This window comes from Micrasema longulum, unplaced genomic scaffold (assembly GCF_059751315.1).
Source record: "Micrasema longulum isolate JH-2025_06_02 unplaced genomic scaffold, ASM5975131v1 h1tg001180l, whole genome shotgun sequence".
NCBI lineage: Eukaryota > Metazoa > Arthropoda > Insecta > Trichoptera > Brachycentridae > Micrasema > Micrasema longulum.
In genome coordinates this window covers 112,072-135,078 of record NW_028278367.1, presented here as the reverse complement: position 1 = coordinate 135,078, position 23,007 = coordinate 112,072, and the positions used below count along the sequence as shown (strand labels likewise).

General features: G+C 32.5%; 1 protein-coding gene across 1 annotated transcript in view; it reads right to left on the bottom strand.

The window, feature by feature from the left end:
* toy (paired box 6 protein twin of eyeless) overlaps positions 1 to 23,007 on the bottom strand; it is a 114,650-nt gene that overhangs the window by 53,468 nt on the left and 38,175 nt on the right. Inside the window, exon 3 of the mRNA XM_088234030.1 lies at positions 10,818 to 11,061. Coding sequence (XP_088090156.1) covers positions 10,818 to 11,061 — 244 coding nt within the window. The remainder of the gene's footprint in view (positions 1 to 10,817; positions 11,062 to 23,007) is intronic.

The window sequence follows — 23,007 nt, the reverse complement described above, 5'->3', positions numbered from 1 at the left end:
TCCTCCCTAGGGAGTTATTCAAATCTTAATTTGTTGCAACAGAGAGGGAAAACCTTTTTGAGAAGAAAATATGGAAGTCCAGGCATTTATAGGGCTTTTGATTTGTTATTGGCTGAGTGAAGTGACCATTTTACACACTGTGACATTCACTATTCTGCCCATGTTTAAACATCCTCATTTCCTTAACTCTTCCATCTGTTGACTTTTGTAAAATAAAGGTTCTACTTTTTTCATGTGCGTGAGCCAATGACACGTTATAAGCGCTGTAAATGCCTAGAAATCTATATTCTCTACTTAAAAACGTTTACCTTCTGTGTTGAAACTAATTTTGATCGAAAAAAATATTCAAATCAAAATTCATCAACTGAAAAATTCTCTAAGATCAAATTTTATGAATTAAATAAATTTTATTTCTTCCATTTGACATCAGAGGTATGGGCACCATCGTGTATGGATAAGGGTTTGAAGAGTTTTGACATCTGAAGCAGTCAACTTAATAAATTTTGCAGAAGAGAAGCACGAATTTCAATCATGAAATAGCTTGTGCTGAAATCAATATGTACCTACGTTTAAAAGTGTGCTCAAATAACCCTTTGTTCTATGAATATCGGAAACAGTATTCACTTCAAATGAAAAACACAAGTCAATCGTTTTAAAGTACATTTTACTCAATCCATTTAATTCAATTCATAATTTTATTCAACAATAGATTCCGAACACAAAGCCTAGTGGTTATCACTTACAAATCGCTTGTGCTACTTGTGTTCGACTCCCAACTTGAAATGCATCCAATCAATTTAGTGAAATAATTGAAACACGGGGTGGTTGAACACAATGGTGGCAGGGGGTTGAATTGTAAGTTAAACGAGATCGTTAGTTGAACATGCAACTAGGTTTATTGAAACAAACGCGTGCTGAGTTGAAAAGTTTTCTGAGGCATTGCCACGTGGGTTGATTGCGCGAACTCAGTCAAGATATAAACAATAATACCTCTTAAATGTACTGTGCTTGTACGCATAAAAAATAATGTTAGCTCGAGTCTAAAATGCAATACATTGGAACCTCGATTTACGCGTTTTTTACATGGTTTTGAAATAACACGGAAAAAAAATTAAATTTAAATATTGTAACTTTGAGAAATAGTAATATAATAATAATTATACAATTCGTTATTGAAATGCTCTTCGTTTTTTTACATACTTGACATGTAATATATACGCACCTGATGGTACATAGGGCACTGCATACGTAAAGTAAATGCAGCTTATTCCAATCATCCGATACAGGAAGGTAAGTTGAACAGTCTTACACTTCGACTACCAGTCCACAGACAGTGAAAATTAGCAGTCCAAAACCAACTAAAAAACGAACATTTATCGTCGACCCTCCCAGCAACCGAATCCAGAACCTCATGCATGATACGCTAATGCACCTACCACTACACTATGCGGAATTTTCACCACAATATTTTGAGTTTTTCCAAATGCTTGTAGACAAAATACTGGATATCACTCCCTAGGGAGTCATTTAGATGAACAAATAACAACTAAGATGGAGAACAATTTAGAGTTTTTTCGAATTTTTTTCCACTCATTTTAATTTTTCAGGATTTTTACCTAAGAGCAGCCATCGAATCCAAAGCACTCGTCTAGGATTCTGATTATATTCCACGCACCCAACTTTCAACAGCGACTTGTATAGGAATCTGGTTCTATTTCACACACATAACTCTAACAAATTACAACAGAAATGGATAATATTTTGGAGTTTTTATTTTTTTTCCATTCAATTTTATTTTTCAGGATTTTTATCTGAGAGCAGCTATCGAATCATAAACACTCGTCTAGGATTCTGGTTCTATTTCACACACACAACTGTTTTCTTTATCCGCCCTGACACAGATAAAATACTGGTAATATGTTTCATTAAAAAAAAGAATAATAAATTGAAATATGCTAATGGTTTGAATTACATTGGCACATATTTATAGTATAGCTTTACATAACAAGCTTTCATAAGCTCGAGGCTGCTGTAAACATAGGAATCTTCTTCTCTCTATAATAACAAGGGTTGTTTTAAAATTCCTCTCTCATCCTTCATAGCCTAATCACTTACCGATTCAGATATTTGCCCGCTCTACAAATTCCGGGCTATCCACTCCTATACTTCCTATATCATATTACATTATATATATGGAAGGAACTCGAGAGTGGCTGTGGAGTTAAAGCTTTTCAATTAACGAGAAATCTGAATGTTTATTCATTTGAAAATCACTAATGCATAAATCGACATTGTTAATCTTTTGATCAATTCGTAAATTTTAGTCATATTATTCAATAAAATAACTTACTGGTACATTTACATAAATAATGTTTTCAGTTACGTATATTTGTTATTGAAAGCTTTCATAATAAAACTTAATATTTTTATGAGTTAAATTCGATTATTTTTCTTTTTTTTCTTTTTTAAATAAATAACCCGCTACACCTCTTCTTAAGAAACTTATCAGCAGGCAGAAAAAAAGCTATGGAAAGAAGTTTTGGAAAATATACCATAACACTCGGACCAACTGAGAAAAAATCTTTCTTGGATTTATTTTATTGCAACTGGAGGGAATTGAACCCGCGAGGCTAGTTTCACAGTAAACTGTTATACCAACTGCGCCACAATATCAATTGAATCTCGTACTTATTAATTTTATGTATATTTTATAAAGGCAACAGAATACAACGCCGCACACATATCAAAACAATCAGGGAGAATTTTTTGTAGAGATAAAATGTCATTTTAGTTCTATTCCTATAAGAGCCTAAATTTGTTACTAGGTATGTCAAAACCGTCAAAACAGAGAGTGTGTGTGGGCGTGTGTGTTAGTGAAAGAGTTTTAAAAAAAATATGTCCAGTAAAGATAGTATATAAAAATATAATATATTTTTTATTTTTTTTAATTTTATATTTTATAAAAATAGCAAATAGAAAATAAAAGGAATTTTGTTTTTAGAAAATATTTACGTGTATTTTGTTGAAACAAAATTATGTAATCAAAATTAAAAAGTTAAAATACTTTTGAAATCGAGAAATTGGAAAAATATTTTCATGCTATATTATTTAGACGCGTATATTAGTACAATATTATAGTTTTTAAATGACTATTTTATGATTTTTAAATTTCTTCTCAGAATATTTATTAAAAATGAATAAAATTATGAAAATGCAGATGCTATAATTGGTGTCATATATTTTTAAATTTGTTATTTATGGTCATGTGAAAATTTTTGTTACGTATTAATTTAGCGGTAATTATTAATTATATTAATTATTCTGAAATGAATTTTCTGTTCTGTGTGACGCAGAACCAGAACTCTGAACGAGTGTTTTTGACTCGATACCTAATTTCAGGTAAAAATCCCAAAAAAGAAAGTCGGGTCGAGAAATGTGCATCTCATCGTGTAGTGGTTGGCGCGTTTGCCTACAACGATTGAGGAAGCCTTAGGTTCGATTCATGGAAAAGTAGACATGAAATACTCGTTTACAAATTTCTTTTACACTACAGTTTATGACTGTCCCTGAACTAGCCCCTGAAGCGTAAGACCGATCACCTTACAGATGATTAAAATAAAAAAAAATCCCTTTATTTTTAATTGCAGTTCATTAAGCACTACTGGATGCGAAAAAAAAAGATTATATGATACTCAGCCTCGTGGTGTAGTAGTCAGCGCGTTTGCTTACCATGCAAGAGGTCTCGGGTTCGATCCCCGACATGGTTTACATGAAATATTTATTTATAAGGATGTTCTTACGCTAGAATATTTCATAGTTCCTGGACTGGCACCTGAAGCGTAAGACTGATGATGGAACAAAAATTATCAAGATAAGGTGCGGTTGGTGTATAGTGCCCTATGCACTATTTTGTTTGGATAGGGGAATGGTGATGATGATGATATGATAATCCCGATGCAGCAGTTGATTTACGTATAGCGACGTTTAAAAGTATGTTTTATAGATATTTAAAAATTTATGATTTTATGTAATTAAACAGTAAAATTAGTAGATGAATGCCTTAATAATTTAAGTTAATATTTGTTTAAAATAAGAACGATTTTTAAAACGTAGATGGAATATTTATTTTAAAATCTGCCTTATTTCAAATAACAAATACGTATTGATTTAGCCCTAATATGTATTCAGACGCTACGCCGTAGCTGTTAAGCGTAGCTCGTTCGACCAAGTGTGCAGAGTAGACCACGTAACGATTCGTTACTTCGCCCGCCGTGTAACGGATTCGTTGGTATTCGTTATGCGCCGTTACCAACGGCGGTGGAACTATCGCCCGGGCGATCTACGCCGCTGTACGACAGCAGAATGCCTTAGTAACGAAATACGCCGTGAAAGCCTTAATAGCTAACGTAATTTTGCGCATTCAGAGGGGGATGTTAAGGGCAGTTTAATTGCATTTTGTTTATTCCAATTTCTTTTTTAACACTTAAAAAGATTAGTTACAACATTAAGTAAAATAATTGATTATTTTTTATCAATTGCAAAACCTGTTGTTTGTTTACATTACAATTTTTATCTGATAAAACCTTAATAATTATAGATAGCATAATGTGAAATATATTTTTGAACATTTGACATCCTTACTCGGGCCGTATAAACTGTGTTTAGACAGTCAAAAATCATACTTAAAGTTTGTCATCTGATTTCAGATCATCATTTGATTTTTATTATATACAGTAATGAAAAAAATTACAGGTAAAATCACTAAAATGTTTTTCCCAACGCTGGCTGATGCAGCAAACTTCCTACGTCTTCACCAAAGTACTTTCGAAATGATTCAAATCTTTACCGGACACGGAGCCATGAGAAATTACCTATATCGGTTTAAATGAAGGAATGATAACTATAGTCCGTGTGATGATATTTCTTTACAGAATATCGAACACCTGTTAATACAGTGCCCATTTTTCAGTTTACATCGCCATAATCTTGAAGCAAAATGCAGGAAAGATGGAATATCCTTAACAAGTATTCACTCTGTCGTTAAAAGTAGTTATCACGCGCCTTTGTTCTTGGACTTTGCAACAACGGTGATTGGACCCATAAAGGTAATAAACCAAAATCAGTGATCAAACATCCTATTTCCAAGAAAACAAAAATGAATTTTTCATAGTACTTTAGCCCTAGGCGTAAAGCTACTAAAAACCCGCATAAAAAAAATATTAATTAAAAAATGTGAAAATATTGTCCCTTTTATAAAAGTAGAAAATCTTTCAAGAATCAATAATTAAAGAGTCCTAAGTCAATGTTTACGAATTTCAAAGTAAGAATGACATTTATTGATTTATTTTACAGTTTTATAACGTACATAAGTTTTTTGCTTCAGGTTCCGATTCCTGTGTTGAGGCAAGACCTTAGTTTTCACATTTGTTTTTTTCCTTAAAATTTGTCTTGTGCGCAACTTCACATGTGGTAAGAGAGTATGTTTTGTCTATGATTGGTTTTGGTCTCTTGTTTTACTCGACTAATCTGGTCGGTGGATGAGGAAGTTCGGGTGGGTGCTTCGCCCCGAACTTCTCTATCACAAAGTGCAATCACATTAAAAGCTGCATATCCAGCAACAAAATTCGTCAGTAACTGTCACTATTTCCGATTCCTTAACACTTAAAAATTTCATATTATTCCTTAAAATGACATTAAAAATCATTAGTTTAATAAACGTTTTTATGATGAAAAATTACAAAAGTGTATTGAATTGATCTGGTCTGGTATTCCCAACGCTCTCGCGGCCGTATTATCTTGTGTATTTACATACAAAATACACGAGAAAACTTTTTTCCCGTACCGCGAGAGTGGTTCAGAATAGCACCCCAGATTGCATGTTTCGAGTCTAAAATCCTTTGACATGTCATATAAAAAAACTCATTAATTACATATTTTTATTGATTTAATGTGTATCAATGTAATATGGAAATACGTATATATGTATGTATGTGCATGTATTTTTTTTATGCTCTTACACTATTAATTTTTTCATTTAATTTTTATTTGATATTCATTTGCTATTTAGTTTTCTAAATTATGTTTATTTTGAAGTTTACTAAAGTCAACAAATGGAAGAGTAAGAGATATTTGGATGTTCAAGCATAGGCAAAATGGTGAATACTACACAGTATGTAAAGTGGCCACTTAAACCAGCCAATGACAGGTCATAAACCCTGTAATTGCCTAGACTTCCATATTCCCTTCTTTAAGGTATTCTCCATCCCTGCTGTAATTTTTTATTTAAGAATGCTATTGTAAATTCCGTCATTATTTTTTTTTCTCTGTATTGCTATTGTTTCTATGTTATTATTATTTATTTATTTATTTTTTAAAATTTTTATATCAGTAAAATGGCTATAAAGTGCAGAGCCAATTCTACCATATAAACAGGAACATAATTATAAATATAAACAAAAATAAAATTTTATATTGCAGCACTTATGGTGGTCTTAACATATCGTGCCATCGCTCGAACAACGGTGAATGGATCCACCCTGCAGTGACTTGGAGAATTTCGTTATTAGAGTTTTTTAGGCGTTCCCATAGGCTCCTGGCTCTTTGGCGAAGCAGGGCAGCGAAGGTGTTAATTACCATATATATTTTTTTTCATTATTATCGCCTTACGTGGATACAGCCAAAAAGGCCATAAAAGGTTTATATATACATGCAAACTGTAACTTAATTCGAAACAAATATTACCCATGGTAATTAATGCATTTCAAATGCCCCGTCAAACACGAATTTTCTAATAATTTGAAACAAATTCACCAGCATGGGTCGTTCGGAGAGTACATTCTATTGTCTTCACCTTCGGGTTATTCTCTGCATTTGAAATTAGAATGTACTTTCCTCACCTTAAGTTTTGTCTCTGCATACGGGTATTCAGACAAACCTTAAGGTGAGGAGAGTACATTCTATTGTCTTCACCTTCTGGTTATTCTCTGCATTTGAAATTAGAATGTACTTTCCTCACCTTAAGTTTTGTCTCTGCATACGAGTATTAACGTTTAAACTCTGTATCAGTATTCAATAAATGTATGCAGAATGTCGCTATAAGATTGCGAAGAAAATTATCAATTTTTCATTAAATATGTATGTAAATAAATAAAAATTACCTGTTATATTTAATATTTTCAAAGTTCTAATCATTCGGTTCTTAAATAAAAGGAAATAATAAAAATATCATTTAGGAAAAGGATAACGTAATATCTCGCAATAAAAATAAAGTACGAAAAACATTTAGATTCACATACACATTATTTTCTATTTCTGGTGTTAAGCTTGTATTCTTTTTTGTTTTTTCCATCAAATAAAACAAAATGGCAACAAAAGGTAAAATCTATCGGTGAGCAAAGAAAATGTCTGATGTTTGTGCGAGGAATAAGAACTAGAAATAAAACCGGCGAGGCACTCGTGAGAAGTAAATAATAATTTATTTTATTGTACCTGAAAATACATTTTATCCGGTAAAGAAAAACATTAAATTAAGAGTCACCGGTTTTTTTACCTACATTGAAATATTTTTTTATGTTGTTTAAAGTATTTTATCTATTGAAATATAATTTATTAAATTAACCAAGTATTACCTTAATTAACAAGTATAAATAAAAATACACACCGGATATTAAAAAAACACCCTTGCAAGGTCCAAAAAAATGGCATTTAAATTCGTTGGTCTTTCCGAGCATTGATTCTCTAAGGGACTTTTATCAAAATTAGAGTCGTATATGTATGATATAAAAAAAGTACACTGCAACTGTGAAAATAAAAATGAATAATACTAGCAAGTTACATACTCAAACATTTAGCCCTATGGGCTTCATGTGATCGGCCCTCCGGGTGTTAGTTCATCAGCCCTAGGGGCCTCAGTTAATCGGCCCTTCGAGTCTCGGCTGATAAGGGTGTCGGGCACCTAGAAATATCACTTTTACATTCTCTGTATCATCAAACACATCGGTCTACATTGATCATTGAAGTCAACAAGATTGAAATAAACCGGTTTCATAATTTATTAATTTTTTACCAAGAGTTATAAACATTACTGAAGATTCCGATTAACATTGTTTACGAAAACTGATCGAAATAAAATAATATATAATAAAAAAATTGTAACTTAGTCGGCCTTGTGGTGTAGTGATCAGTGTGTTTGCCTACCATGGGAGAAGTCTCGGGTTCGATTGGCGACATGATTGACATGAAATATTTAGTTGAAAAGGTGTTTTTACACTAGAATATTTTATAGTCCCTGGACTGGCACCTGAACCATATGACTGATCATCTTACCTTCATATTACAGAAATGATTCAGATACGCTGTGATTGGTGTACTAATGCAATGCCCTATGCGCCAATAGGTGCGAAAAGGAAATGATGATGTATTTATTATACCAATACTTTTTTTTGTGATTTTTTTATCTCTTGAAGTATTTTACAAATATCTTATATTTCATTATTTTTATTATGTTTTTTGAACGTATTTGTTTAAAGTAAAAGGGTAAATATGTCATCAAAAAATGCCTGTCCTTTAATCAGTTTTATGCTGAAATTTGTTGTTTTTTTTAAAATTAGAAATAGTTCATTGGATTGTGAAATATGTAAATTTAAAATGTTACAAGATTTTTCTCGCGTGACGTTATTCGTTTATGGACGAAGTTTAAAAGGTTCCAAATGCAACCGTTCAGATATTCTGAACGAGTCTTGAGCCTTTACGGGAAAATATCTTATTCTGAAAGAGTTTCTTAAGGCTTGAAAGAGGTTGTATGTATTTCACATATTTACTTAGAAGCCTCCGCGCGTGATCTCTTGGCCGGTCTTTTCTGCTGAAAACTAGGAGTGAGAATGTATCTACGTGCGAAATTTTTAAAGTTCTAGTGGAAATTCAGTAAAGTTTATCAGAAATACGTGAGAAAACAGACGTTTTACGTTTGGCATATATTTTTTCCATATGAAAAATAGGCTTTTATAATTTCATCACCACCATCCTATTGACGTACAGTAAATAGACATGTTCCTTGTATACTAGCCTCATTCAACTGCTTGGCTATAGAGCGCGGTCGCGGTACGCGGCGCTTTGCAGCGCTCGCGCGCTCACTATGAAGAATATACTTGCTACTTGCTACCATATGTTTGAGGTCCCAGCGCCGGCGCCGCGCTACAAAACGCTCGCCACTATGGCCAAGCAAACATAAGTTGCCCTCAACAATTTGAAGAAAAAGCCCGTTGTGGGCCCTGGCCTTCTCCAGAATTTGTCTCCATCCGTCCCTGCACCCAGCGGCTCTTCTCCAGTTCGTCAGGCCAATCGCCCTTATGTCACTTTCCACATTATCCAGCCATCTTATTTTCGGTCTGCCTCTGCTTCGTCTGCCTTCCGGAGTGGTATAAATAAATTTTTTTGGGGTGCGGTTATCATTCATTCTGTGCACATGGCCCAATCATTGTAATCTTCTTATTTTGATGAATTGTGCAATGTTGGGTTCGCCATACAGTGCCTCTAATGCATGATTTAACCGTCTCCTCCACACTCCGTTTTGGTTGACAGCACCAAATATCTTCCTAAATATTTTTCTTTCGGCGGCTGCCAAAATTGTTAAAAATGTGATTTAAACTATTATCACGCCATTTTCTGGTAGGGGTAGGCAGAAAGGATGGGCCGCCACACACGTCTATCCTGACATACATTCCTAGGTTCTTCCGCATTCATACTTGCCCTATAGTAGTGTCTACTTTTTATATGGCCCCGATTACAATGGATTGTTAACAGAGTTATCTTCGACTGTCCATAGAGAAAAACCTATTTTTGTGTACGAAAATGAGTATATTTGCATTTAAACATTTAAAGTAACTTTGTAGGTAACCGATAGTTTAACATTTTTAGAAGAAAAAAATGTACTCATAACTGCAGAAACTAGGTTTTCAGTTTATAACTATCTTCAATTTGGTATTATTTGAATTTAACTATTAAAAGACTGTGGTAAATAATCCCTTTGTGCGCGGTGATATAACATCATGTTACTACTAGTAAAAGACGGAATATTCCAAAGTTCAGACATTCAAAGAAAAAAAAACATGGAGAAAGTAATTTATTTTCCATATTTTATGCAAATAAACATACAGTTTAGCTCTGTTATAGCAAAATAAATTTAAAATCCTAAATACGCCGCTCATATTACGCGCGTGCGTCCCCATCACTATCATCAACCGACTGAAGACTGAATCTGGTTTACACATTACACAACACCCGCCACAGAACAGCGTCTCTGTATTCCTTGTTATGAGTTCTATCTTCGTGCTCTCTCTCATACATATGTGTTGTCGAATTAGCGGACATTCATTCTTCGCGTAGCAAGGATAAATATTTTTTGTATTAACATAAAGCATAATAATACAAATTTTACTTTCCGAATTCAGTGTGAGATCCATTTAAGATAACAAAAAATACGAGTTCATAATTTTAAAAAATACGAGAGATATATCAAGTCTTGTGTTCTATGTCGACTAGTATGACATCACAGCCACACAAGAGTTAATTTATCTCTTAAATTAAAGTAATTATCTTAATATGAAAACTAAATTAATCTCTCGATATTTTTATTTATTCATTTTGCACGCATGTTTTTTTAGAAACATGTTTAACTATATTGCTTCTTCAACTCTCTAAGTCCGTATATAATTTAAATAATTACCTTCCGCTACTACGGTAAATGCTCCGAGGTAAATATCTAAAGAGATAAATAAATAAAAAAAGGGTCAATATTGTCGAATTTTTAAAGATCTAACCTCTTTTATGCAGGTCCTCTCTGCCGGGCGCGGGGGCCGGCGGCGGCGGCGGCGCGGGGGGCAGCTGCAGGTGCGCCGCGGGGGGCGCGGCCCCGTACCACGCCCACCCCCCCACGCCCACCCCCGCCTGGCCGGCGTTGAACATGCGGAGCTTGTCGTAGACGCTGTCGCCCGTCGACGTCGGCCCCGACTGTTGCTCTTTCTGGGAGGCGAGGTTGCGCAGCACGCGGTTGATTGAAGACACCTGAAAAAAATCCGTTTTAAACTTCTCGTATAATAAAAGGAAACGGCTGTATATGTTTACAAGTTAGCCACTGATATCACTTGAGACAAAGAACTAAAACTTGAAAATAGACACAATACAAGAATATCAGAACAATATCGCAAACAACATTCCAAAACGAGACAAGGACGATCTAGACTAATTAACCAGAGACAGAAATAATACAATAAACAACCAGACAAAACTAAACAAAAGACTCGGGCAAACTTTTCAAAAGGTTTAAAAAATATTATTATCAACAACAGAGGGGGAAAAAACAAGTTTTATTATTTTTGTAAAATGAATGTATCAATCCGCGAGGGTTAATAAATAAATTTCAAATTAAAAATATATATATATCTTCTTCAGTCAGTCTTTTTTGTTGGTTATAACGGGTTTTCAAGGCCGCTCCGCGAAACTTCAGGAGAACATTTTTTATCATGTACTTTTAAAAGTATCCAAAAGTTTTTTTTTAAAGTCGCATTTTTTATAAATATTGTTTATTAAGTTATTAAAAACACATTTGGCCCTGTCCCACGATTATGAACGCTATCTTCATCGGTATACATCGAGACGATATAAAGTAACGTTGGTATTAGTAAACGAAAATGTGTATTTGTATGAAAGTTCAACGCGTTCACGTTTAGAAAAAAAAAAAATTGTAAATACATTTTATTTTTCATACAGGAAACTTAATTTTACTTAAGTCTGTAGTCTGGTAAAATAAACGCAAAATTAGGAAATCATACGATTTTGCCATTTTAAAACGAATGTTTTTTTTTGATCGCGCAATAATAAAAAAATAAAAAAACATAAATTAAATAAAAACGATATTTTTTTGAGGTATTTCTGTTTATAAATATTCATAAAAGTTTTATGAAACTAAAACTTTTAAGTACAGAAATACCTTTAAAAAATATTTTTCTTATCTAATTTATGTTTTTTTATATTTTTATTACTGCGCGATTTAAAAAAAAACACTTGTTTTAAAATGGCTAAATCGTATGATTTCCTAATTTTGCTTTCGTTTTACCAGACTTACAGCCTTAATTGACAAAATTGAATATAAATTTTAATTTCCTGTTACAATACAAACCCTGATATGGGTAAAAGATAATGATGAATTATTGGTAGGTACTGTATTTTTTGGACCATAAAACGCTCGTTTTTACTCTTAAAATTCAACCAAAAATGGGGGTGGGTCTTATTGTTCAATGCGTCTTATCTTTCAAATGTTTTTTCACATGCTTGAATTTCTCTAAAAATTGAAAGATCAATTTTAGGGTGCGTCTTATGGTTCGATGCGTCTTATCGTCTGCAAAATACTGTAAATGAGATGATAAATATATTATGTGCATAACTTTGTGATCATTTATTGTTTTTATTACCAGAATTTCCTCGCATCAGTTATTATAGATTATTCCAATCGATAAAGATGGATTTTCCGAGGTGATGGATCTTCCTCGAACTGAAGAGCCCTCTAGAGTAGGTAAAAGGCTTTTCTCTTTAATCCTTATGTTTCACTAATGGAAGCTAATCCTCGGTACGAAAACACTGTTGTAAAAGCGAGGAGTTATTTTTACACTTCTAAAACTTAACTGGAAAATGCCACTAGTACGGAATTAACAAGATTCCAGCAACTTGTATTCAGAATATTTGTCAAATTATGAAAAAAATTCGCCCGGAAACGGCGCTGTAATAGTGTGTTACATTAGGAAATATTTTAAAATACAGGTATTTATAAATAAATAGTTAACACATTTGTAAACTGTTAATCAATATGTTTTTCGTAACTTTTAAAAACAATTCGAATTCAGGCGAAATACTACTTTTTAAAAAAAATAATAGAGATGTCTCTTTTCTATTATATGCAGACTTATGTAGCCGCATAAAAGTTAAGTGCTTTTTTTTATAAAACAATTATTAACATTCTAACTTAATTTCAGAAAACAAATTTTTGATCAATTTTTAGTTAAATTTTTTAACATGAATACTTAAAATACTATCGTCATATTATCTTAGTTTTTAAAATTTAATTAAATATTTTAAGCACGTTCTTGATCGAATGATAAATTTTCTTTAGAAAAATAAATATTTGCGTTTTAGTGATATACCCAAATAAATCTTAAATGGCATTTCCAGCGGATTATAAATAACTCATTTTTAAAAAATGGGAATAATGATGAAATAGAGCGGTATTCGAATCTCGGACCTCAGTTCCGTTAGACCGTGACACTAGCTACAAGACTTCACCTGATTTAAAATTATTTTGCGTTTTTTTATGAGACGGTTATTTATTACTAAAAAATGGGCCCAAAATGTTACCACTTTTGTTAATATTAGTCATATAATTTTAAAAGTAGTCTTCGTTTAGACTTTAGACAATCTTAAAAGATTCAAAATAAGGTAAACTATTAAACAAAAAAAACTAAACATAATAAAAAAACAGTTAAACTTTCCTTCGAGTCGTCTTCTAAAAATATTCCTGTTATAATTCATATTATCTCAGAACACTAAGCGAAATATGTGTGTATTTTTTCCATATTGTTATTTTTTGCAATATTTAAAAATATTAATAGTAACGTGAATGATCCTAAGTTATTATAAGTACTGATGGTGAGATGGTAACCTCAAAACCGGTCGATGTATGAGTCAAAATTAAAGTGGTTTGTAAACAAATAAGTGAAAAATGTCATACCACAAAGTGAAAAATATTTGGATGTTAAAAATATTTATTATTTTCTCTTCTCAAAAATATTCTACATTTTTATTGTGATATCAACCAATCATTTATAAAGTTATAAAATAAGCGCATATTTTTGCCGAGTCCAGGAGCTCTAATTGGAAATCCGCAGCTAAGTATTTGCATTATTTTGCGTAACCGCTCGAGATATTTTCACGAGTTCACTGAAATTCCCGAATTCAGCGTCTCTCGGAGCCTCGGCTTTCCAATCAAGAGATGCACCCTAAACCACAGATAGCTCCCCTCCTGAAAGCGTGGTTGTTTTCCCTGAAAATATAAATGGGAATCCCTCGGACGGGAAGGCGCCTGCGCCAAAGCCGTTTCCATGGCAACCCGACTCGACCCTTCGAAGCCTTCGCAATATATCCGGTATTCGAGGCCCAAATACAACCAGATAAAATGGCGTAGCTGATGCGCTGACCTTCAGAGGCGCTGGATCGTAAAACTGATTCAATAAGTCAAACCAGCGTGTGTTTGGAAATCTGATAAACCAACAGTATTGAAAAAGAGAATCACGATTTGGTTGACAGACATTGGAAGTAAAGAATCATAAAATTTATTAGGGAGAGTGATCTAAACATTATGCAATTCCATTGAATCATTTAAATATCTATTATATTTATATGTATTTTAAAAAATATATTTTATACTGACGTAAACTGTATATATATTCTTTTTTCTCTTTTGGGCTATACTTCTTTTTCTATTTCTTCAAAATTTTTTTTTTTTATGTGAAACATATTCGATAACCAGATTTGCCGCAACGAATCGGCTTCTTAGAACTGGCATTTGCCCATATAGGAACCGATTACAACATTAGGCATACTAATATTTCTGGCATACCGACCCTTCATATATTGAGCCTACTCCCAGTACAAGAAAAAAAATTCAGAGTGTTTTTTTGCCATTTTGTTCAATGTGAAATGTATGTATAAATAAAAAAAATAATTGATTTTCAAGACCGACATCGATAAAGTAAAAGAAGATGTACAAGAAAACGAAGACGACGATGATGACGATGACGATGACGATGATGATGATGATGATGATGATGATGATGATGATGATGATGATGAAGATAATGTTAATGATATAATGATGATGACGATGATGATGATGATGATGATGATGATGACAATGATGACGATGATGACGATGATGACGATGATGACGATGATGATGACGATGATGATGATGATGATGATGATGAAGATAATGTTAATGATATAATGATGATGACGATGATGGTGATGATGATGATGATGATGACAATGATGACGATGATGACGATGATGACGATGATGACGATGATGATGACGATGATGATGATGATGATGATGTTGATGATGAAGATTAATATGACATCAATTTCAAAGTGTTGTAAAATTTGCGATTTGTTTCATAATTAAAGCTTTAATACCCACACAACTATCAAAATGTTGGAAAGTAAAAACGTAAAAAATATACATGGGTTAACATTATTAACAATAAATAAGAAATCTGAATCATAATATTGTTGACAGACCTATTATTTATTTCCAGAACCTCTTGAGCATTCGCAAAAGAATATTCATATTCATAGCTACCATATTTCTTCTTTCATATCGTTTTTAATAAGCCGGCATTTTAAAATATAACTGAAAAGGACCTTAATAAAAAAAATGCCAGGTGAGGATGCGGTCTGTTGGCTTTGAATGGACACAAATATTATTATTAGGTACTACAAATTTGCAGGGATGAATCCCATTCAAACTACAGGGTTTCTATAATTTTAAATTATATCTGATAATATAATTTATTATCCAATTAATTTGGAGGACTGAAGTTGAAACTCCGCTCTATTATCCTTACCCGGCGTATGGGGGCTGGGCTATCTAGGCTCTAGGTAGCATATTTTTTTATTACTTTTTTGTTAATGATCTAATATATAGATTTAATTCTTACGTAATCCTGTCACATAATGTTAAGAATGTATTAAAATGATTTAAATATTTTTCTGACGATTTTTTTCAATGAGAATTCACATTTTTCTGCCCTAGTTCTTGTATGTTCAATAGACCATTTTGCAAATTTTACAAGAGACTTTTTTTTTGTTTTTTGTTAAAAAATGCTGAAAATATTATTTAATAACGGAAAGAATCATTATTATTTAGCTACATGGACGCGTAATATTGGCAATCATAACTCAATTTTTCTCAAAATGGCCTATTGAACATACAAGAACTAGTGCAGTGATTTGTCGTTGCTTTCTCCTCGAGTAAACAGCGAACGTTACAATTCATCGCTTTGCAGTTCAATAATCTTTTAGTTATTTTGGTTAGTTTAGCTATTTCGGTGCAAATTTCCAGCCAAAACAACAAAAAATCTGATTTCATGCATTACATTTTACATGCATTCCTCCTCCCAAATCCCCGCTCCACCGCCTCGCAAACGCGTGGCAACAATTTAGATCAGTGCTGTTCAACGTGTGAGAGCAGCGGTATATCATATAGCATCCTCTCGCACCAGTATTTTATGATAAAATGTATGAATTATTTTTGTCAGTTTGGTTTTTATGAACACCCGTTAGCTCAAGCTAATAATAATACAACCAATCCTAGCACAAAAATAGTACGAAAAGATGTATCGGGATGTCAATACATCCTTCATACTCCGACGTAATCTCACTTGAAACTCAGAACTGAAGTCCTCGGAGTAGCGTAACGTGCTCAAAGATTGACATGCCAAACAATGGAGCGGGCGGACAATGATTTGACATGGCATGACAATATCAATACGGCTTTGTTGCGCAACTGTGGCCCAGTGTCCAGTCGTAAGTGCACGCTGTGAAAGTGAATTACATCATGGAATGTTAACGTATTGTTGGACAAATTATCTTTGTGCTGTGGTTGGGATTACTTTTAGTAAATAAAGCATCAATATTCCTACAATGACGAAAATTTTATCGATATAATAGTACGGAAATTTGGAATTTACCGAACTTGTAAGCTGTCTTTTATAATCATCATTAAATAATCTCTATTCACACGCTGTGGTGTATATGTATTGGTACTCAATTTATTTGTTTATATACGGCATTTCTGCCATTTACATATATGTGGTATAAAGAATGCTTAAAAAAAAAAAAAAAAATCGTGTATGAAATATTAATACACTCGTACTATACACATTTTAAATGACTTCCATATATATTCAAAGAAATTATACTACCCAATCTCCTTAAGTTGATTTGCTCTTTTTGATAAAAAATATGTTGGTAACTTTATTTTTTTAAGTTAAGCAGATATAAACTAAAAATATCAAAATATGATGCATATTCATTCCCGGTATTCTGTAATCTAAAAATTGGTGATTTATATTGAGCTACCGTTCGAGAATTTTGACAATAAAATATTGTAGATGTTCTGCTTAACCTAGGTGGTACATAGAATGAAATCAATTTCAGTAGATCAGGGGTATCAAACATTGGTTTTATTATTTTATATGAGGTCGTAAGATCGGTCGATGTTCTTCGTTCTTGCAATTTAGTTAATTTAAGAGATTCTAAAATTTTGCTGTAATTTAATTGATTACTAGAAAAACACATCTTAAAATTAATACATCTAAAAAAGTTATTCAGAATTCTCTCAATAGAATCTGAGAAAGTGATTTGATAAGGTGACCATATTAGAGAATTATATCTAGTTGGCTTCTAAGTAGAGATGTGTAAAGATATTTTAATGTGTTTATATTATTGAAATCTTTTCCGGTTCTAAGTACAAATCCTAATAATTTTAGTTAATTTGCAGCGTATTAGGATAATTTTACGGGAGACGGGTTGTGATCTTGTGAGTAGTGTGAAGTCTTGATCAGGGGTGGTATTCTGGATATTTTCTGCCTCCTAGAGAGTGATTAATTTGAATGTTTTTTTTAGTGCGACGACACTTTAATTATTAAACGTCAAATGGTGTATAAAACTGCTTAAAAAACTAAAGTTTAGTCAATTCAATCTAATTTAGTGTTTTAGGTAATGTCTGTCTGCTGTTGACATGACCAGACTTAAGATTTTGGTTTATCTGATCATGTCATGTCTTTCTTGGTCGTCCTTGTCTCATATTATCGTTCATTTTTGCCATATATTCATGTTTTACCATTCTTTCTACATGACTAAACCATCTCAGAGTCCCTTTCTTAATTTTATCAATTATACTTGACTCAGATTTACTCTCTAGCCTGATTTCATCATTCGTAACCCTGTCGTACATTGGTTTCTCAAACATTCGTCTAAGAGATTGCCTTTCAACCGCGTTCACTCGGCTTTTATCCTTCCTCTGCCAGGGTAATGCTTAAGGTCGCAATAATTTTCTAAATAAAAATCATCATGTTTGGTTTCACGTGTTCATATTTTTTTTACATTTAATCATCAGTGTGGCCATATATGAAGCAAAAATAAGCCGCATGGAAAAAATAAATATCCCCAAATTAACCACTCGCTAGGGGATAGAGAAGATTTATAATTGCACCCCGGAGGTCCGAGATTCCAATCCCACTCGATCACAACTTTTTTCCCATTTTCTAAATCGGTTTATTACAACTAAATGAAAATTACTCCAAAATCGAAATTTTCGGGAGAATCAAAATAACACAAATACATTATATAAATATTTTTTTTAACGTAAAGTGATCAGTATTACGCTTCAGGTGCCAGTCCAGAGATGGTGAAATATTCCAGGGCAAAGCCTTTTTAAAATTTAGAGCTGTTTATCAAAATTGATAGGTACGTATTGATATTATTACTACGTTTCGTCATCATAACGCTGACCGCACCTGATGGTGCATAGGGTATTACATTGGTACATTAAATGCTGCGTACATCAATCATATTTTATAAAAGGGTAAGTTGATCAACTTTACACTTCAAGCGACACTCCAAAACCATGAGATATTGCTCTGTTGAACCTCCTCTTTTAATCAGCATTTCATATCGACTCTACTAAGAATCAAATCCAGTACCTCAACGATGGTATGTAAACGCGCCAACCACTACACTTCGAGGCAAACTTACTCGATTATCATTTTTTTTTTTACTTGAGAGTTGCCATCGATTCTAAAACAAGCATACATGATACTGGTTCTATTTCACACACATAACTGAATTCTTTATTTTCCTGAACACAGATTAAAATTGTACGCCTTTCTTATGAAATATTCTAGTTTATATAATAAATTTTTCATAATCCCACAACTGGCACCTAAACAAAAGATTAATTATCTTAAGTCCATCTAACCAAAATAATTATGATACGATGCAGTTGGTTTTTAAAACAGTGCCCAATGCACCATTAGGTGCGGAAAGGGAATGGCGATGACGATGATGAAGATGTCGAATCTGGTTTGAGGTATAAATACCTCAAACGAAGTGTATTTAATTTATTTTAAATAAGTCCTCACTCGAAGGTGTGCCAGAATCAACAAGTCCGAAAACTAACCTTTCGCGCAAAAAGAAAGAAATGAGCATGTTCGAATTTGTTTAAATTCCGACCAATAAATGGATTCGAGTGAACGAAAAGGACGCAAAAACCGATCGGAACTAATTCAAATAACGATTCCGCGTTACTTTTTCGAATAAAGGAACGAACGTTGCAAATTAAATAAAGTCCAGAACACGCGCGCCCCCGAGCCCCCCCTCCCCGGCGCCCCCTACCCGTCCCTGCACAGTAAACACCCAGCCTCTTTTCCCTCAATTTTTGAATAAAGAACGAACGTATCTTCTCTCCTTTCCCTCCATTTTCAAATAAGGAATGCCCATCTGTGCAAACGGTTTTCAAACTTTTGACAGAAATATTGCTGTTATTTTATAATTTTTAAAACCCGTTAGGGTTCTGTAAACATATTGTACAGTCAAGAAATCTTATGTCTTGCCTAATTAGTGCAGTCAGCTTGTGCTTTTTAATAGTGACTTTAAAGTTGTCTCCGATATATATTTTTTAAATTGTAAGATAAGTCATTGTACTGTTTGAGTCCATTGTAAAGTATTTTTGCTGTCCTGTATTTGTATTTGCCTTTTTAATATGTTGGTTAATAGTGCTGCAGGGGTGAATTGCCAAAATAAGATTGTGCACAGCTTGTTTTTATATTTGACTTTCGATAGTTATGTTTTATAGTAAATATGTTTTTGCGAAGAATAAAAAATTGACATTAATTATAAATCACCATCACTGTTTATGTCAACTATATTATGAAAATCCCTCTCCCCCACTCCTCCACTCCATTTCCTCATCCCTTAACCTTCTTAAGAGCTCTTTTTTTTCTCTTGTCTTATATAATATATTATTTTTCTCTTTACTGTGTAACATGTTCTCGCATTATATTTGTGAAAAACTTTAACTGGATGTATGTACTATTTTTTAAATTTGTACTCTTATATAACAACTGTTGTTTTCCTTAATAAATAAAAATATATTTTTTTTTAAATTAGAATAAAGATAAAAAAACGAAGACAAAAAATACAAAATCTATTATGCCTACATATATAAAAAAAAACACATTTTACACACATTACTCCATAAGCCACACTTCACACCCCATCAACATTACCTATAAACCTTGTATAAAGTTACGTCTAGGCATAGTGGCAGAATAAGGATATAAATACCATTCTTATTCTATCATAATAATAAGGTGCTATTCCCATCCGTATTCTACCACTATGCCAAAGCGTAACTTTATACGAAGTTTATGAGTAAGGCTAGGTATTTCACAACAATGGAGATTCCAACACAAATAGAGTCACGTGCCATACAATTATATTCTGGTTACATTTTGTAGTCCTGTTTAGAAATTATGTTATAAAATATTCGTACATGTGTTTTTTTTTGTAATAACATTATTGAATTATATCAACATGGCACTATGTGCACAACAATAAATATAAATAAAAACTAAAAAATAAATATATAAATTGCCTAAAACTCTTACTCTGTATTGCAATATATAAAAATGATTAATATCAAATTATTTTCTTGTTTACCTTTTCAGAAAAAATCTATTTATTTTTTACATTATATTGAACGTGTTATTTAAAAAAAATGGTATCAATACAATTGTTTATTTCCAAGAATACCGTCCAAAGTTTTTTTTTCACAAATGTTTAAAATTCTAAGGAACTGTATCGATTTTCAAATCATCGCTTTATTCAAAACCTTCCCCTCTTTTCTCCCTTGGCGGAGCTAGATATTTTGAAAATTTATTCCGTGATATCTGATTGGCTGGAGATGTGTCATGGCCAGAAATTGCTTTTCTGTCTACTCGTAACACATACGAAATTAAACACAACATTTCAGTACAACATATTCTTAGTCTGTTTTTTTCCGAAAAAAGGATTATAATAGCAATTGTAAATCAGTGTAAAAAGCCGATTAATATTCTCCCAATACACGATGTATTGAATAAACATAGAAAAGTTCCATTTATATCATTGCACTGGGCAACAAAGAAAAACTTTTTTTTGTCTCAGAAAATTATGATTCTGATGGTATGTTTTCTCCCGAATTAAAATATGATCGGTTTTTCCCCATCCCTCAAGGTTTTCGAGATACAGGGATTTATAATTTTTAATTTTAAAAAAAATCGTTGTATTTCAGGCGTTGTCTAGTATGTGAAATAATTCGATGTGAATAAAGGTTTCAGCTCTTTAACTTTACTAAAATCAACAGATGGACGAATTGAAGAAACATGGATGTTTAAATATAGGCAAAATCGTGAATGCTACATAGTGAATGCTACAGCCAATGATAAGTCATAAGCCTTGTACATGCCTAGATTTCCATATTTTCTTATCTAAAATGTTCTCCATCCCAGTTAAGAAATGTCTAATTAAAACCACTATGGAACAGTCAATTAAATAAAATACGATATTTGATTTCACTAAGTGCTTTTATTATTTGCACAGCTTTTATCAATAAATATATAGAATATACAAGAATGAGACACCTAGTTTCATGTCGCTTTTATATTACGTTTATTTTTTTCAGCTCGATTTAAACTGACTGACTAAAATAAATGTTAACTTTCCCACATTTTACTTTTTTGCTCGATATTTTCATTTTCAAATAATAAAATAATCGAATGTTTTTTTTTTTAATAAGACGAATATAGTTTGATGAGACTAAAGTACAATAAATTGGACAGTTAAACAAATCTATTTATAAAGCCTTAAAAACTAATTATGTAACTCCAAGGATTTCAATACTGAATTTTAATCACGTATTTAAAAACAGCTTTCAAAAGAAAACGCTTAAATAATAAGAAAAAAAACTTACACGATATTGAAAACTGGATGTGTTATTTTATCTTAGGTGCATAAAACAGTTGTAGTGAGTGAATTTGAACGTTCTGCGATTGTAAAGTGGGGTGAATTCGAAATTGTCCGCCCAACATTTACTATGCACCGCAAAATTTATAGAGGGAGACCAGACGCATACAGTTTATAGTATAATGGGCCTGCGGTAGATGGCGCAACAATAGAATTTCTATATAAGAATCAGTGAGACGGATGAGCGCGCTTGAATCAGGCAAATTATTTTCGTAGGGAATTAAAATATCTGGTCATTTAATTTTTCTTTTTCACATTGTCCACATGGAAATGTAGATTTTTTATTGAATTCATTATTTTTGGTCCCACCGCATTGAGGATTTACATTTTAATTCGTTCTCGAAGGGTCGGGGAGGAATCTCGTCGAGGCGACCGAACGGTAATAACGAGTTTGATTGCATTAGTTCTGATGCCCAAGCATATTTCAATACCTAAGTACTCAATATAATAATATATGAAGATCACAAAGTATATTTATTTTTTAATATAATAGAGCCACCATTTAAACAGACCCTGCCATGCTGAAACGCAAACAAATAAAAAACTAAAAATGCGTTTCATGTACCGTTTATAAACTTTTTTATATTTAAAAACGTTTTCCTTTTTTGCTTTTTCGTATTTATTTCTTTAATATTTTTGGTTGCTTATGTGTATTTACCTACTTGTTACTATTGTTATGCAATTTTATCATTTTTTGTTTTGTATTTATATACGTATTTAAAAAAAAAATACTTGTGATCAATATACGAGTATGTAAAAGGCAATTTATGCCGTTTATGTAAAAATAAATAGAAATCATATTTTATCGATAGTGATCCAAACGATTTTTTTT